A 17,470-nucleotide genomic window follows, 5' to 3' on the forward strand; every position below is an offset into this window, starting at 1 on the left:
TTCATTAGAAACACATATCCGTATCTAGACATATCATCGATAAAGATAATGAAGTAGACGTAGTTGCCTCTAGCCGGCACATCAAATGGGTCGCACACATCCATATGTACTAGAGCAAATAGGTCTGTGGCCCTTTCCCCATGTCCTACAAAAGGGAGCTTGATCATTTTGCCTTGAAGGCATGATTCACAAACTGGATATGATTCGAAAGTCAACGGACTCAATAGTCCAGATTTTTTTAATTTGTTAATCCTGTCTTCCGCTATATGACCTAGTCTTAGGTACCACAGATACTTATCATTTAGACTATCTCTAGGCTTTTTAATTCCTATGGCATTCATATTTTGCTCGATATTAAATACAGATACATCAATATGTAGCTGATAGAGACCGTTAATAAGAAAATTATTTGTAACTTTATTATTTTCATAAAATATGTTACAATGGTCCTTATGAAAGCTAATCATATAGCCTTCTTGTGCTAAACATGAAACAGAAATTAAATTCCTGCTTGCTGCAGGCACATAATAACAATCTCTAAGAAATAAATCTAATCTTAATGATAATCGCAGAGGATAGGTTCCCACGGCCACAGCAGCAACTCTTGCTCCGTTCCCGACACGTAGGATATCTCCCCATCCCTCAGCTTCCTGCTCTCCTCAAGATCCTGCATAGAAGTGCACAAATGAGCACTAGAACCAAAGTCAAGCACCCAACTGGATGCAGAAGAAACCATAAGATTAGATTCTAAAATGAGCATACCTCTGAAGGACCATCCTTCTTATTCTTCAGGGTGGCCAGGTACTGAGGACAGTTTCGCTTCCAATGGCCGTCTGATTGGCAGTGAAAATATTTTTCCTTTTCAGCAGCCTTCTTCTTTGGTTCTATCTTCTTCTTCTTCCCATCCACTTTCTGCTTCTTCGCAGACTTCTTTTTCTTTCCAAAAGACTTTCTCTTGGAAGAAGTCCACTCCACAGTAAAAACTGAGCCTTTTGAACCTTTCATAGAAAGCTCAGCCGTAACCAGCATGTTCATTAACTCGACCAAGGTACACTACATCTTATACATATGAAAGTTTATGATGAACTGACCATATGCATCGGACAAGGACTGAAGGATCACATCAATCTAAAAATTCTTATCTAAGATGATACCGAGTTTTTCAAGCTCCTCAAGGTCCTTGATCATTGTCAAACAATGATCTTGGACTGACTATCCATCACGTAACTTGGTCTTAAAAAGTCTTTGACAGACTTGATACTTGGCTGCGCGACTCTGTTCACCAAATAACTCTTGCAGGTGAGCCAATATTTGGCAGGTAGTCAAAATATTCTCATACTGGTGCTGCAAGTCATCAGACATTGCATCCAACATGTAGTATCTTGCTTTGTTATCATCATCCATCCACTTTTCCAGAGATGCTCTCTGTTCAGTAGTCAGACGTGCTGGCATAGCAAGTGGATCCTGGTCCAATACATGAGTCAATTTTTTGAAATCCAGAATAATTTTGTAGTTTCTTAACCAGTCTTTAAAATTGGGTCCAGTCAATCTGTGGGTGTCTAGTATTTTGATCAGGGGGTTTAAGGCAGACATGTTTCCTGTAGAGAGTCAAAAGTTTTTAGTTAGATTTTGTAATCAGACTTAACCAATTTATTTAAAGATTTTATTTTTAAATAAATTAGGCTCCCACTATTTTCTCAGATCCCTACACTCCCTTGGTAGAGATGTGAAAATCTCCATGATCAGTGATTTCTAGTGGGTGGTGCGGTCTCACCAACTGGCTCATTACCTCACCTAACAGTTATTGGTGATGAGTCAATCGATGAGTGGATAACTCTTGTCCAATGATTCTCTAATCATGGTGCACCCAAAACTTGATCTCTAATTCATGAAGCTCATCGTGTCCGAAATATTGCTCCAATCCTTAGTTAAGTCAGACCCACCATTTGCACGAACTAGATTCCTGATTGGGTCCCTCACCGTATTCGAAATATTGAGCCCAACCCATCCTCTAATTTGTAGCATCCAATGCCTAATAGACATGGTTGCATCTTCCCGGTGCAACTGAGCTACTGTAACCAGTCGAGAACAATCAACCTCGGGAAGGGCCCGCACATCCATAATGGAGGAAGATCTAGACTTAATATTTTCTTAGAGAGATTTGATTTAGGTCTCATTAAACTTGACTTGACATGTCATAACAATTATGACTAACCTAGTGGCATGGGTCAGCTCGAATTGTTAGCCACCTCAAATCAGAACTGGATCGATACATATGGCCAGGTAAGTGAGATCGGTGGAAGGGATATGCCATTAACTCGACAAGAACGCATTCGAGTCGAGTAGCTCTCAATTAAAAATCAGTCGGTCGAATCTGCCCAACTTACCTTAGACACCAAATTATCGAACCAGAACTAATTGGGTTAACCTACAATTTAGGCTCTAACCTTTGAGCCAAATTAGGTCTTAACTTGATCGAGTCACATCTAAATGTGATTCGACCTTGACCTAGACTTAATCCTATTAGGCTGGTCAATTATTAGCTTTCATGATCCCACCTAACCAACTGTTGATTCGGTTTGATCAACCGCTGACCTAATTGAGCTATCCAAGTTCGAACCTAATTTTATGAAAATGTCTTAGATCTGAAATTCTCAATTTTAGACCAAATTGATTTCATAAACTTAATTCATTAATTAAGTTTGGGTTCATAAACAAAACATGTAAAATAAATCCTAGGGTTTCAGGATCTAAGATTTTACAGAAAAGTAAGTTTTGATTTCTGATTAAGGATGAACACGCGGCACCCCTACACGTCATAAGAACATCCCATTGAATGGGAAGAGAGGGTCTTAAAATCTTACTTCATTCTTATGACTGGACGGCCATGAGGAACACCTTAATCAGAAATATAAATTTAACTACAAAACTAGTTAGATCTAAATTTACATATCTCATATACAATTTAAGATCTAACTAATACATGCTTTGCATACATCTCATGTATCAAAAATTGATCTAATTAACATACTTTTAGATCTGATACATCACATGTAATATCTAAAAAATAAGATTTAAATTGAACTATTCAAAATTAAATCTATTCTAGATAAATTACTGAAATAATTCTACAACTAGTCTAGGCATGCAACAGATCAATTTTATAGAAAAATTAAAATTTTATTTTTTATTTTTTGATCTGATTATAATATTTATAACATCAAAAAAATAAAAAATAAAATAGATCTAATTCATATTTTAATCATATTAAAATATAAACTTACAAGACTATTCATGGATCAATTAATCCTAGTCCAGTCATGCATCTCATGCATGTTAGATCTTCTCAGATTTAATTTTAAATATTTTAATTTCAGATTCTATCACATCTGATGTGATATTTGAAATTTTTTAATATTAAATAAATTAAAATTAAAATCAGATCTAAATTAGATCTGAAACTGAGCTATTAACCTGGCTCTGATATCAATTGAAGGAAAAACCACCTTTTTCTTTGTAGGATCTTCCAGATTTCATCAAATCTGGGATAGAATTAATTTAAAAATTTTATCCTATACTATTTTAAATCTAATATCTGTTAGATCTAATTTTATTATCTGATATTTAAAATCTAAAATTAAATCTAAAAGTATGAGAAGTATAGACATACCTCAAGGGTAATCGATTACCCTGTAGATGATCTCAGCATAGCCCGAGGTTCTGATATAGCCATGCAAGCGTCTAGCCTCTACCGGTATCTACTTAGGTAGGACCTGAAATATCTTCTCCTCATGAATCTATGCTCCAAAAATTAGATCTCTATCTGATTTGGAAGTGCTTCAGAACTCCTTCTGAAGTTGGAGCAGCAGCCTGTCGAAGATATCCTGCAGCCTTCCTGTTCCAGACATCACCATGCCTTTTCCTTGCACCAGATGAACGTCCAAATCTTTGGATGTGAAGAGGGGAGATAGGAGAGTAGGGAGGATGTGGAGAAGAAGGGAGGGGGTGGCAGCTATTGGGTTTGGTCCATAAAACAACTTCAGCCTTAAATCCTAGGCGCAGAAGGGTTTATATAGACCCTGTATACTGCGCAGTACCACATCATTCAACCAATCAAAAAATTCCAATAAATTTTGAAAAAATTTTGATTAGTTGCTTGATGTCATCTGATCACATCAGATAAGAACCCAAGCCTCTATCTCAAAGTTGGCACCAACACTAGATAAGGACAAAGAGAGGTTGGCGCCAAAGAGTCCAATCTTATCAAGACTCTCCAACCTTATCCACTTGGGGCTCCCACTTAATCCAATTGGGCTCGCACCATAATCTGATTATGGCACCCAATTTGATGTGGTTTGGTTTCACAAAAATCTTTCAATAAGCTCTTGCCAAGTGGCCTTCAATTTAAGACCCATATGTCAACTTTTAACAAATATCCTAAAATAAAATTGGCAGGTGACAGGAATTAGCAGGTGTTTGTCTTAAATTCATCTCATGAATTAAGATAAGCCTTTTCTAAGCTGAACAAGCTTCATTTAGACTGAGAGAAACTTTTTCAAGGTTCTCTGGATGAGTCAAATCATATTTGGCTCAGTAGAGATAGAAATGATTACACGAGGAGAAAGTTAGGCTCAATCGTGTGCTAGCATGATTTCCTTGAACCTAATTGGATCTTATCCAAATCAATTGGGTTAGCCCAATTGATGACATCTAGACCCTAACCTTTATTTGTGTGATCTAGTTAGGTTCAATTCCGTATGGTAATGAGACATGTCGTGATCTCATCATCGACATCATGAAAACTTCTTTCGATGGATCAGAACTCTTCTGATTCAGACAATTAGAATGATTGATCATCAATATCATTTTAATTGCACCCAAAATCCATCAGTGACACCTAGCAGTATGTGGTGGCAATCCATCAGAACTGAAGATGAACCTCTCGGTGCAGCTACCTGTGTGATTGAGTTCCTCTATCATGAGTCCCGACTGAATTAGGGTTAAGGTGAACTCGTCAAACCCAACATCAGTCATATGAATCAATCGATCGATCCGAGTCTGATGTGAAACCCCAATGAAAAACTTTTTTTTCATTATTTCACTCTGCCATGGCCATGGGCTTAAAGACTCGATCTTTCGATCATCATAGGACTACTCCTCTTATCTATCGAGGTTGATAGATCCCATCTTGGTGCGACCTAGTTCCTCAATGAATATGCTACAGCCAACATACACCTCAGAATTTTGAATGGCTAGAAGACCGAGTTATGGTGTAGTCAAACTATAACACACTCAAGGTGAACTGTCGATGCACCTCAGGTCAAAGAACTAGACACACAACTGCAGCATCGAGCTAGTCATCGATGAGAAGATAGACTTTCTTATGACTGTTTGATATGGTCACGCTCAGTACTCTCATTCTCAACGAATACCTGTACTCTCACTCTGGTGTCTCCACACCGTAGACTCAAGACACATCTATCCTAAGGAAGCGATCGTATACCAACCTTCCAGATCGATTACCATCCTCGTGATGATCCCATGGTCAGGAGCTGTTTATGAGTTGGTTATGTAAATTCATGCCTTAAATTTTTAACTTTTAAAAATATGAATTGACATTCCTACTAACTCAAAGGATGTATCATAGACACAATGTACACAATGTGATAGAAGAATAACCCATTTATTGATTTATAGTCAAAATTATAAATTTGTCCTTAGATTTGTACAGGAATGTGTCAGCCAATCTGGTATCTAAGGCACACATCTAACAAACTTAACAACCGAATATTCAATAATCCAACCACCCAATAACCTGCTATTCGATAACCCAAGCCTAGTAACCCGATACTCCTATAACCCAATACTCCGGCACCTCAATATCCAACAATCCGAGATCCAATAACCCAGTGACCCAAATCCACATGCCCGAATATGTGAATCCAAACCCGTTAACACAAAAAAAATCACTTGAACACCCTCGGCCCAAATCCTATAACTCCAAACCCGATAACCCTGCGTCCATGAACCTTAATCCTGATCTGGATGCCTTTTGCTCGAAACTAAACCCACATCTATGCACCACCCTGGAGGCTACCAAACTTCAGTAGCAACTGTCCCCCCTTTTTCGTTCACACCACCATTGTCCACAGTGATTTCTAAGAATGGATGGCTGCTCTATGTAGCAACCTTCCTAAAAACCCCACCATCCATAATGATCAATAGTGTTGATCAAACATAAATCCTCTCTATTCTACATGATGCAGTATAGAAAGAGGAAGACTACCACAGCAACCCCTCCTTGCTCTGATGATAAAATAAAAATAGACAAAAAAGAACGTATCAGAATCCTCCCTTTTTTAGATGATGCAGCAAGGAGTTGGACAACTGCAGCATATCTACAGCCACCACCCCAAATAGTCTAATGAGTTCAAAACAAAAAGAAGATATCTATACATCTATACAATCTATAATGTAAGTAAAGAAAAAGTCTCACTAGAGAAATCTTTCTTTCACATACAATTGCTACCTACTATCTAGAGAAGGATATATATAGATTCTCTCTCAAAGAAAATCTAAGAATTTAGTCTTCCTCTACTGATCAGTCCCCTCCATCATCTTTCTCTACCTGTCACCAGTATATGTGACTCTCTATGACTTTTCGTCCAAATCACCACTCTCTTAAGCTGCCAAATCCATCAATTGCTCTCTCCAACCATTTATTATTCTAGCAGTATATATGCACAAGTTAGAAGGAATCACCAAATGATTTTTTTTTTTTTTAAATGATAATTTCTATCACCCAGTAAGTGGATTTCAAGCAAGTAGATTTGATAGATTTTTTTTTTATTATTCTTAAATGTTTGGCATCTTAAATATAAATATTTGAGCTATTGGGTGGAAGATACGTGACAGATGAATTGAATGACATATGAATGTTGGATGTGCGATACTTGACGTATTATAAAAATATAATTTATCTTTTAATATAATATATAGATTATATCTATCTTCTTAGTAATTAATTAGTATTTACTGATGAAAATTTGTAATATTAAGTGAATGACTGCGAATGGAGCATATTTTGATGATCGAATACAGCGTCTGAAAGTGGTATTAATTCGTTGGTCTTCGATAGTATGGGTGGCATATTCATCCATTGAATTTGTCTATACGATGGAGAGAAGTTATCTATTTATTTAATTTAATTTTAAATTAAATATTTTTTTATAAAATTGGAGCTCTGTGATCATGCTTGCGAGAGATAGTACCCTTCCGACTTTCATTTTTTTATAAAAAAAAAATTACAATACTGATATTCTTCATCCCTGCCGGCAGTTTTGTTGACGTTGACGAAGAAAAAACTTAAAAAACACGTGAGCCAGGACAAAGCTGACGCAAGTGCTTTCGTGGGTGTCAGCCACTTGGTTTCTGTTTTTTTTTTTTATTCGGTTTTTGCTGACTAATGACGCAAGAGCTTCCGTTGTTTCCCAGACAGTAAAGCGATGAGGGCTGCCATGGTATCTTAAACCAGCCTTTCCCAACCAAAAACAGAGTAGGAAGCTGCAATTGGTAGTGCAAGAGCCATGGCGAGAGTAACGCGCATAAAGCTGGGTTCCCAGGGTCTGGAGGTCTCCACCCAGGGCCTGGGTTGCATGGGGATGTCCGCCTTCTACGGCCCCCCAAAGCCGGAGACCGATATGATCGCCCTCGTCCACCACGCCGTCCGCAGCGGCGTCACCTTCCTCGACACTTCCGACAGCTACGGCCCCTTCACCAACGAGATTCTCCTCGGCAAGGTAAAATTGAACTCTTCTACGCTCTTCTTGTTCTATTGGAGGCTTGGGTAAGCGTCCTTCGCTGATGCCTGCGAGGTGTTTGTTTTAAGGCTCTGCAAGGGGGGATGAGGGAGAAGGTGGAGCTGGCGACCAAGTTTGGTATCAGTTATGCTGATGGGAAGCGTGAGATACGTGGGGATCCGGCGTATGTGAGGGCCGCCTGCGAGGCGAGCTTGAAGAGGCTTGGCATCGACTGCATCGATCTCTACTATCAGCATCGAATTGACACTCGAGTCCCCATCGAGGTTACGGTGAGTTCATCCTTCCAAATGTCTCGCAAGGTTTTATAGCTCTCAATAGGTGCAAACTTTAGAGAGGAAAAATGATCTGTACTTGTTCAAGAGATCCTGATTAGATTTAATGCTCGGAAGCTATTTAAACTGGATGTTGTCAAAGTTAATTATCATGCTAGTGGTGGTCCTCTCTAACTTGATCTTTTCTCCACTCTAACTTGCCTTATTACAGTGGCATTTGGTGGTGGTCCTCTTCTTTTCTCATATTCTCAGCTCTCTCCCCCACTATCTCTGTTTCGGCAAGCCCCTATGTGCTCTTCACATCTATCTGATTGCTCTCATGTCTCTCCCTGATTCTCAAAGGATCAGTCCAAACAATCTCCTATAGGAGGAGAGTCTGAATATATCTGTCATTTTTCTTCATGTTTTCCTTTTTCTTGTATATGTTAGGCTGGAGCTAGGCTCGGATCGGCCGATTTCGGATCGAACATCGGGTTAGACCCAAAATAGTTCAGACCGGGTTTGAACTTAATTACAAGGTATCTTTCGGACTGGGTTCGAGTATACCTTTAGCTCGGCCTGAGCCCGGCCCGAGTCTGAGCCTGATTTTCGGCCTGATCAAGCCCGATCTCAAATGGGTTTGAGCCTCACTTCCCAAATGGGCCAAATCCCGTCTGTTAGTGTTCATCCATGGGTGATTAAAAACCCCTCATGATTATAGGTCCCAGTCGATTCTCCTCTTCCTTTCCCATCCCTCAATGCCACCACCGTCGAATCATCCTAAGACGGTCCTTTCCCACCCCCTCGACGCCACCACCACCGAATCATTGGAGACGGAGATGGAGACAGTCCTCTCCCACTCTCTTGATGCCGCCACCGCCGAATCATCCAAAATTGAGATGGATACGTCGGTGGAGGGGTCCCCGAAAGAGGAGATCAGGCAGAGATAGAGACGGATCGTCCGGAGATGGAGATCAGGGGTCGATGAGGGACAGAGATCACAAGAGGGGTCGACGGAAGCAAGGAGCTTTGCATCCAAGGAGGTCTGAGCAACCACACGACTCTCCTCTCCTCCTGGTCTCCTGTCCTTTCTTCTCTGATCATCGCTGGTAGCCACCCCTTCCCTTCTCTTCTTCTTCTCCCATCACAGCCACGGCAGCCACTGCAGCTGCTACACCTCTTCTCCTTATTCTCGCTGATATAGACTCATCTCCAGCAAGGACGGTCCCCCGGCGCCGCACCAACAGATCACCGTTGTCCCCGCGGGGCAACAGGGGTGAGTGGTGCTGGAGACGGGTGGTGACTGGTGGCGTTTGGGGCATCTCCTGACTCTCGGTCAGAATTCAAAATTAGGGATCCAATTCTCCCATGCCATCCGGGTTGGCCCGATTGGGTTTGGACCTGGATGCAGGTTGGGCTCGGACTTGAATTTTTTAAAAATTTTCAGGTCTAAGCCCGGCCCGAAGTCTCAAAAACTATTTCGATTCGGCTCGGGTAGGGGTGTGGCCCGACCCAGCCCGGCCCATTTCCAGCCCTATATAACATAGAGTGGAGAAGAGGGAGAGGATGGGAATGGGAATGGGAATTAAGTGTAGGCTAAGTTCTATGGTACAAGGAGGGCTAGGGTTTGTGCTCAGGGGTTGATGCAAGGAGAACAAGGGTCATTGGTCTATTTATGCTTGGAATTGATTTCGTCTTTGCTGGGATGTGAGTTGGTATGGTTGAGCTTGGGTTTTGGCCTGGGCCTAGTCCTAAACCTTGAGTAAAGATTGTTTGAACCAAGCTAGCCTAACTTGAGAACTTGGTAATTGGAGTTCTCCAGCATATGTTTGTGGCTGTTGAAGTTTTCTCTCAGGAGTCAAGAGAAAGGAATTGAATGAATTTCCATTTTTAAATTTTCTTCTTATCATAAATTTCTTTCTTCTTGCTTTGCAAAGAAAGGGTTTGATATTCTCTGCCTAAGAATTTTGTGCAAGATGTACATATCCTTTCTTTTGGATAGACTGCAGCAAGTACATTGTGCTTCATAGAACATGATGTCTGACTGAAGAACCTGGATTTTCCAGCTAAATGTTTTTATGTTTTTAAAATATCTGCCTCACCTCAGCCTTCTAAAACAGAAGGTGCTTTCTAGAACGTGATCCATTCTTGTCTCTCCCTTATATCGCTTTCATTACTTAAGATTACTTATTTGAGCTTTGTTAATTTTATTGATGCATAATATCATCTATACTTTCTTAGTGCACTTCTTGATCAAAGATACTTTTCTAAACCTCTCTTTCATGAAGGCATAAGGAAACATAGTAAAGATATTCACCCTTAGTTATTTCCTGATAGAAAAAAATATACAAAAATAAGAGATGCTTTACTTTCTCAAAGTTTCACTAGGAAGGGGAAGTATTTCCCATGGGGTTTGTCTTCATATGAGAGAGTTGTTAAAATGGAATGACCAATGATTAGCAAAAAGCATTCGTTACCGACAGTGTTTTATTCTACATGATGATGTGTTGGCATAATATGGGCTAGGAAAGGGAAGAGCTATTCTGTTTGAACTAAAGAACTGAAATCTATGACTTAGGGATGAACTTTCTGGTATGAGCTTGAAACAAAGGAAAACCTTGTCAGCACGAACAATGGACTGAGGTTCTAGCTTGGTGGTTGGATTTTAAAATATTGGGGTGTGCAGACTGTACTCATTAGAAATTGAAGGATGGAATGTAAGGCTTATAAAACCTGAAAGAGTGAATGCTAAACAGTCATTACCAGTGTGATCTTAGGTAATAGCAAAGGGTCTTTTGTAAATTGACCTGGAGGCTGGTAGACTATATGAATTTGTCTTCTATCATTATTGCTGCAAAGGAAGTTATGCAAAGGTCCATCTGCATGTGATGTAGAGGTTAATGAAGTACGAATGATAGAGAATCACATTTTAGAACCAGTTGGGAACGCTCATGAGTCTGAAAGTGTAAAAAAGAGTATTATCATGTAAGAAGAAGGTCTAAGAAGAGTAAGAGCATAAAATTTTTATTGTCAAAAGATGAGAAGAAGCTCATATTTTGCCAAGCTATGAGTGTCACTGGTGGTTGAAGTTTATAGGTCTTATCTTGTAAAACATGACATACTGCAAGTTTGCAATTGCTAGCTTAGTATGAGGACAATGCCACTTTATTGTCCTTAAGTGAAACCACCCTATGTCCGGATGTGATTTATAATTTACTGATCAAGCCATGAGAAAAAGTGAATCTGTCTTTTTTGTTTTATTTTCCCCACTTGTTTTTAGTCATTAAAACGTCGGATGCTATATCATTTGACTATATTATTGATTCTGCTTGTGAATGCATTGTAGGTTCCAATATTAATTTATATTTTCATATTCATATGTTGACACCTTTCTGCTTGAATATAAGTTGGTTAGTAAATTGATCATCATTTTCTTTCGCCATTATCAGATGGGAGAACTCAAGAAACTAGTTGAAGAAGGAAAGATAAAATACATTGGGTTGTCTGAAGCATCTGCTTCAACGATCAGGAGGGCACATGCAGTTCATCCAATAACTGCTGTCCAGCTGGAGTGGTCTTTATGGACAAGAGACGTTGAAGAAGATATAATTCCTACTTGCAGGTGAGTTTGTTTGCTTTAACTTTATATAGAACTATGGGTGGCTAACATTTATTTTCTAATATTGTTTTTCTTATTTTCTATTTTGAGATTTCCAGAGAACTTGGTATTGGAATTGTTGCATATAGTCCACTAGGAAGGGGTTTCTTTTCTGCTGGACCGAAAATGGCCAATAGTTTGTCAGACCAGGACTTCCGTAAGGTGCGTATTTCTGATAAAATAATTATATATGTATCTAGAAAGGAGCTAATGGAACATTATGCAATGAGATATTGATGGTTATCAAATGTTTGGTCGGATAGATCAAGGGACCATATAAACATAATAATCCACCTTTCAAAATTTGTCGTATCTGGTACTTAGGTAGCTAAGACTGCTCCTTCTGTTAATTCAAGGATAACACAAAAGCTGAGGTTATATTGTCATTTAGAAAACAGTAAGACAATCTTATTTGTGTGCAATAACTTCCATTCCTTTTCATTTATTGCTGCCTTTTGACATTGGGATTAATGTAGCCTGGGCATGGATGAGAGATTTTGATTTGGATGAGTAACCAAGTGTCTGATTTTACAAAAGGGAAACCAAAAGGGATACGGGAACATATAGGAAAAAATATTTTTTTAGCAAATTACATATATTTGTTTGTTAAAATAGTTATTGTACAAAATATTATAAAATATTTTTTGATTTAGATGTTTCACTATATTTTTCCACATCTACCTGAAATTAGCTCAAGGATACAAGAAACATGACATTTCATATCACTATTTCATACCAAAATCCTGAAAATGTCTACTTTTTTGTTTTTTTTTTTAATGAAAATGGCTCAAATAGCCACTTGATGCAACGTATGCACGAGTTTCACCTCCTTGCCTCATTGTGCAAGCTGCTGCTTGGGCCTTTGGCCGAACGACCATAGTTCCTTTCTGATACGGGCTACATCAGCACATAACAAGAGGCCGAAAGGCCAGAACAACCAAACAAGGGCTCATAGCCCAAACGAAGGCCCATCAAAAGCCTAACGAAGAGATAATGGAGGATGCTGACATCTGCTTTCATATCTTCACGAGTTCTGAGACAGTCTTTTCTCCTATACTACTGAACCTCTCCAGCTTTCGGAGAAGAAAAGTTCCACCTCATTTGCAGCCAACGATAGTACACTTCTAAGAACAAGTGGCAATGCCTATCACTGTTATAGAAGGAAGCCAAAATCTGCACCGCAACCTATGAACTGAGCTTGGAACCTCCGATCCCTTCCACACATTGAATTTGCTGGTATCATGCTCCCTTCACTTCCTCTAGCAAGAATCTGGACCGCCTAAACGTGACCCATTGCTCTGGGGCTGAATACGGAGAGGGATTTCGTGAACTTTCTTACTCTAGAGAAAAAGGTAGAGAGAGGGACAAAAGAAAAAAAAAAGAAAACCTACTTTCATTATGGTGGATCATATTCATTGTTAGAAAGGCCAACTCCAGCATCAATCTGCAAAATCCATATCCAGATAATTTGATAATTATTTAAGGTTCTATTACATAAGGTGGATGTAGGAGTCCTGTTCACACAACATTGAGTTGTTGCCTTATCCTCGATGACAACATGCCTATGTTCATGTTCCCAACAAAATCTAATTTAAAATTATAGTCTGACTATGAATGATTTTAGTTCATTAGGCTATCTATTTTAACAGCTTCTGCATTTATAAATTGTAGCGTGGACATATATTGACAGTGGCATTGGGCAAGTGCAATGCAATGAAATGAAAGTATGAAACATGGATGGCAGTGTTCTTATTTTCTTTTCCTTTATTTATATAATTCTTTTTTATAAAGAACTTAAAATATCTAAAGGTGCTACATAGAAAAGCTAGCTTCTATAATGTCATGGGTCGCTAAATGGTCTCCACATTGTTCCTGTTGGTGAGTTTTCCTATCTTTCTTACTGTAAAGACCATGAAGTTATCAAATATGGGATTGTGTACATATTTACGAGTGTGTATTTATATACATATTCACCATATCTATGTATTTATGGATGCATGTATCATGGTTATAGGATGTTAGAGTAAAATTGGAGAACTTTACATGCATTGCCAAGTTCAATTATGTGGCTTGAAAAATGAAACATCCTATGCTGTTAGTACTATTTGTTGGGCATGACACACCCAGGGGGTATGAAGCATATGTTTTTTTTTCAAGAAAATGTAATCATTTTGGTCCTCGTATATTATGCTAGTGGTTCATTTTATTTTGCTTTTACCATCACTAAATTTGTGAGTGGGTGTATGTGAGGGCTTGTGTGGGTGTGTGTTTAGTCCCATGGTTATGCATTGGGAAGATCATGAATACTTATACAGTGCCAATGAATTCAAAAATCTTTTTGGGTTATGTTCTAGGTCATTGCACATGATATCAAAGCAAACCCAGCTCATGACCCGGGAGGATTAGAGGGCATTGCAATATAGGCCCGTCTAGGAATGACTATGGGTTGATCATTGTGTTTGTGAGTTTATTTGGACTTTTGGCATAACGAAGATGCGAGGGCTTAAATAGGGAGAGTATGTAAGGGCTTTTGTGGCCGTGTACTTAGTTCCACATTGATTATGCGCTGGATATATTTTGGGTATTTGTACAGGGCCAAGTAATCTAAGTACCTTCTGACTAGCCATTCTGGAATAAGATCTTGGGTCGTTACAGTCTAAACCTTTGTTTGCAACTTGCACAGATTATAGCTGTACCATTATATGGAGACAAACATAAATATATAGGCACTATTTAGTTGCCTGTAATTAGCCAATTCACTGCAATTGAATTGCTGGCAATGAAAACAAGTGTTTGGAAGCCTGCAATTGCAATTGCATGTAGTTCAAGTGCAGGAAAAGGTCCCAAAAGTTGTAATTAGAGTTGGAGTCAAAATTGGTCATGCTAACTACAAGAGATCTTGTAATGACGTAAGCCCTTTGGAAGAGTTTCGCTCGCTGCTCCAAACATCCCTTCTTCTCCATGATGTCCTTATTATTAAAATAATAGTAATAATTTACTGCAATATATTAATGAAGTAATATTATACTATTATAATAATATTATCATAAATAGTAATATTATATAAGATTATAATATATTATTGCTCTAATATTTATTATACTATATTATATTATTTTTTATTATAAAATGCTTAATTATGTTATAATAATTTATGTGATTCTCATATAATAATATTAGAATAGTATTATGTTATTAATATAATGATTGATAAATATATTATATTTAATATTATTAGAATATTGTAAAAATGTTACTATTATTACTAGGATACTGTACAATTATTATAGTATTATTATACATCAAAATTAAAATAATATAAATTATAATTGCATATGATAATAATGTGTCTCCTTATTATAATAGCAAATTGTTTTGACATTCATGTAACTACTTTAGTAATTATTCTTATGCTAAGCCAATGATTATTTAGTAGCAATATTTTTTGCTATTATAATTATAAAAATGATATGATAGTTGTTATATTAGCATAGAAAAGGTGAATAGTTCATTGTTTCTCAGGGATAACCTTACTAGCTTAACTATAGGGCAACCATATCTCATTCCAAATCAAACAACCAAGCAGTTGTAATTACATTTGCATTTTTGAATTAGTGATAACCAAACTAGGCCTCTTTCTGCAACTACTATTCCAATTGCAAGCAGTCGAATTGCAGACTATAATTGAATTGCATGCAACCGAATTGCTCGCAACCAAATTGCTCCCTGCATATATAAAGGAGACACAGAATCAGCGGAGCACCCAAGTAATGTTTGCGTTAAAGTAGTGATTATTTATGTTTATAGTTACCCAGAAACCTATTTCCTGTAATTTTGTTTTGCCATCTCATAATTGTATCTTCTTCTGAATCAATTGTTCATCTCAGAACTTTCTTTTTGGTAAAACATTTCAGAACTTTTTCATTTCCAGCTTTTTGCTCTTCCATTGTTGTATAGTTCGGTAGATTCTTTTTGTGGCCATCAAAAGAAGATAAGTGAACTATTAATGTCACTGGCACAACTGATGTCTGAGCACATTTTGTTTTCTTGTTTGTTTGTATTGGAGCCTTTTGTATCATGTTCCATTAATTGAAAGATGAATGATTTTGCAGAGTATGCCCAGATTTCAACCTGAGAATCTTGAGCAAAATGCAGTTATATTTGAGCGCGTAAATGAAATGGCTAAGAGGAAGGGATGCACCCCTTCACAGCTTGCGTTGGCTTGGGTTCATCACCAGGGAAGTGATGTTTGTCCCATACCAGGAACCACCAAGATTGAGAACTTCAACCAGAATATTGGAGCACTGTCAGTGAAACTCACGCCTGAAGAAATGGCTGAACTTGAATCATATGCTTCAACAGATTCTGTCAAGGGTGATAGATATTCATCTTCAGTGAGCACATGGAAGGACTCTGAGACCCCTCCCCTATCTTCATGGAAAGGTGAATGATGATCCTTTCGAAGCCTGCTTTCCTGTGCTTTCTTTGCAGTTTGATAGTAGTTATCTATGGATTTTGAGAGTATGGAAGGACGTGTTTATGTTTGAGTTCACCAATGTGCATGATTTGCAATGAATGCTGGCCGGTCTTCTGTTTGTGGCTTGCCTAAAATAATGGAAGATGTAATGTCTTTTTGTAAGGAGTTCTGGTGTGCTGAAGAAAAACGTATTAGCTGTTGTCACCAACTACCGCAGAGTGCACATGAGAAGAAGGATGGATGGTGGTTGTGTGTCTAATTTCCTTTTTCTTGCCTTTTGCATGCCAGCACCCACGAACGAGAACACATATGAATACTTTCATACCTTGGGTTGGGTTTGTAATTGCACTTGGGGATACAAACTATTTTTTAAAAAAAATACAAGTTGCATTTACGTTTTGGCACAAAATCATTCTTCGGAAAGCAACTAGTTTCACTCTGTATATTCAACTATTAAATAATGGACTAGAATGTATATTTGAAATCACAGAAGATCCTTGAAGAAGGCATGAGGAAACTATATACTCCTAAATTTCAAGATTAGATTTATTTTGGAACCAAGGTTGGGCACCCTTGAGAGCATGCCCAGGCCTCGTTGGAGCCCTATTTCATGTGGGAATTATTTCATTGTGGTAACAACTTGGTGTAGTCATGACTACTATAAGCTCCTGAAAACTTCTTTAACCACTCTATAATAATAGGATGGGAATATGAAATGAAAGTGTTGTGAAGATAACATGCTGCCCAAACCAACTTCAAGACCCAACCAATGGTTGCTGATGACTTGGTGTGACTGCACCAAATATCAAGGAGAACTAAGACCAGCGAGGATCAGCTTCCCTCATCGGCCGACCCTCTCCTCAGACAGTGACACCAACCAAGCCCAGGGTTGGACCCTTACCGACCTTGTAATCAGATCTCACCAAAGATTGAAGATGAAGCCCTACGTTTGATGATGGACGATGACTCTAGGCTTAGGATGCAGTCATCCACATGAGACCTCGGTCCGACTTCGAACTGCCAACTCATTTGCCATATAGACAAAATCCATAATGGCTTGACAACTTTGATTCACAGGCGAGTGGGAAGATTCTCCATCCTAACAACCTGTCAGAACGTGGCCTAATGATCTAAAGAATCAGACCTAATAACCTACAGATTCTGACTAGCGGTCTATGGCCCCATTTCAATGAAGAAAGATATGAAGGGGATCCTTAGATAAGCCAACTAGGGATAGAGAATACTATACCACCTACTCCTGCAC

The 17,470-nt window shown here is 38.5% G+C and overlaps 1 protein-coding gene across 1 annotated transcript; it reads left to right on the forward strand.

Annotated features, from left to right (window-relative positions):
- The first annotated feature begins 7,478 nt into the window (after positions 1–7,478).
- Positions 7,479–16,368, forward strand: LOC105051261 (probable aldo-keto reductase 2). Its single transcript, XM_073243334.1, has 5 exons — positions 7,479–7,799; positions 7,889–8,089; positions 11,521–11,693; positions 11,789–11,891; positions 15,842–16,368. Exons 1-5 carry the CDS (start codon positions 7,587–7,589, stop codon positions 16,178–16,180), a joined length of 1,029 nt encoding a protein of 342 aa, XP_073099435.1. The 5' UTR covers positions 7,479–7,586; the 3' UTR covers positions 16,181–16,368.
- Positions 16,369–17,470: the final 1,102 nt, after the last annotated feature.

Source organism: Elaeis guineensis, chromosome 9 (assembly GCF_000442705.2).
Source record: "Elaeis guineensis isolate ETL-2024a chromosome 9, EG11, whole genome shotgun sequence".
NCBI classification, from domain to species: domain Eukaryota; kingdom Viridiplantae; phylum Streptophyta; class Magnoliopsida; order Arecales; family Arecaceae; genus Elaeis; species Elaeis guineensis.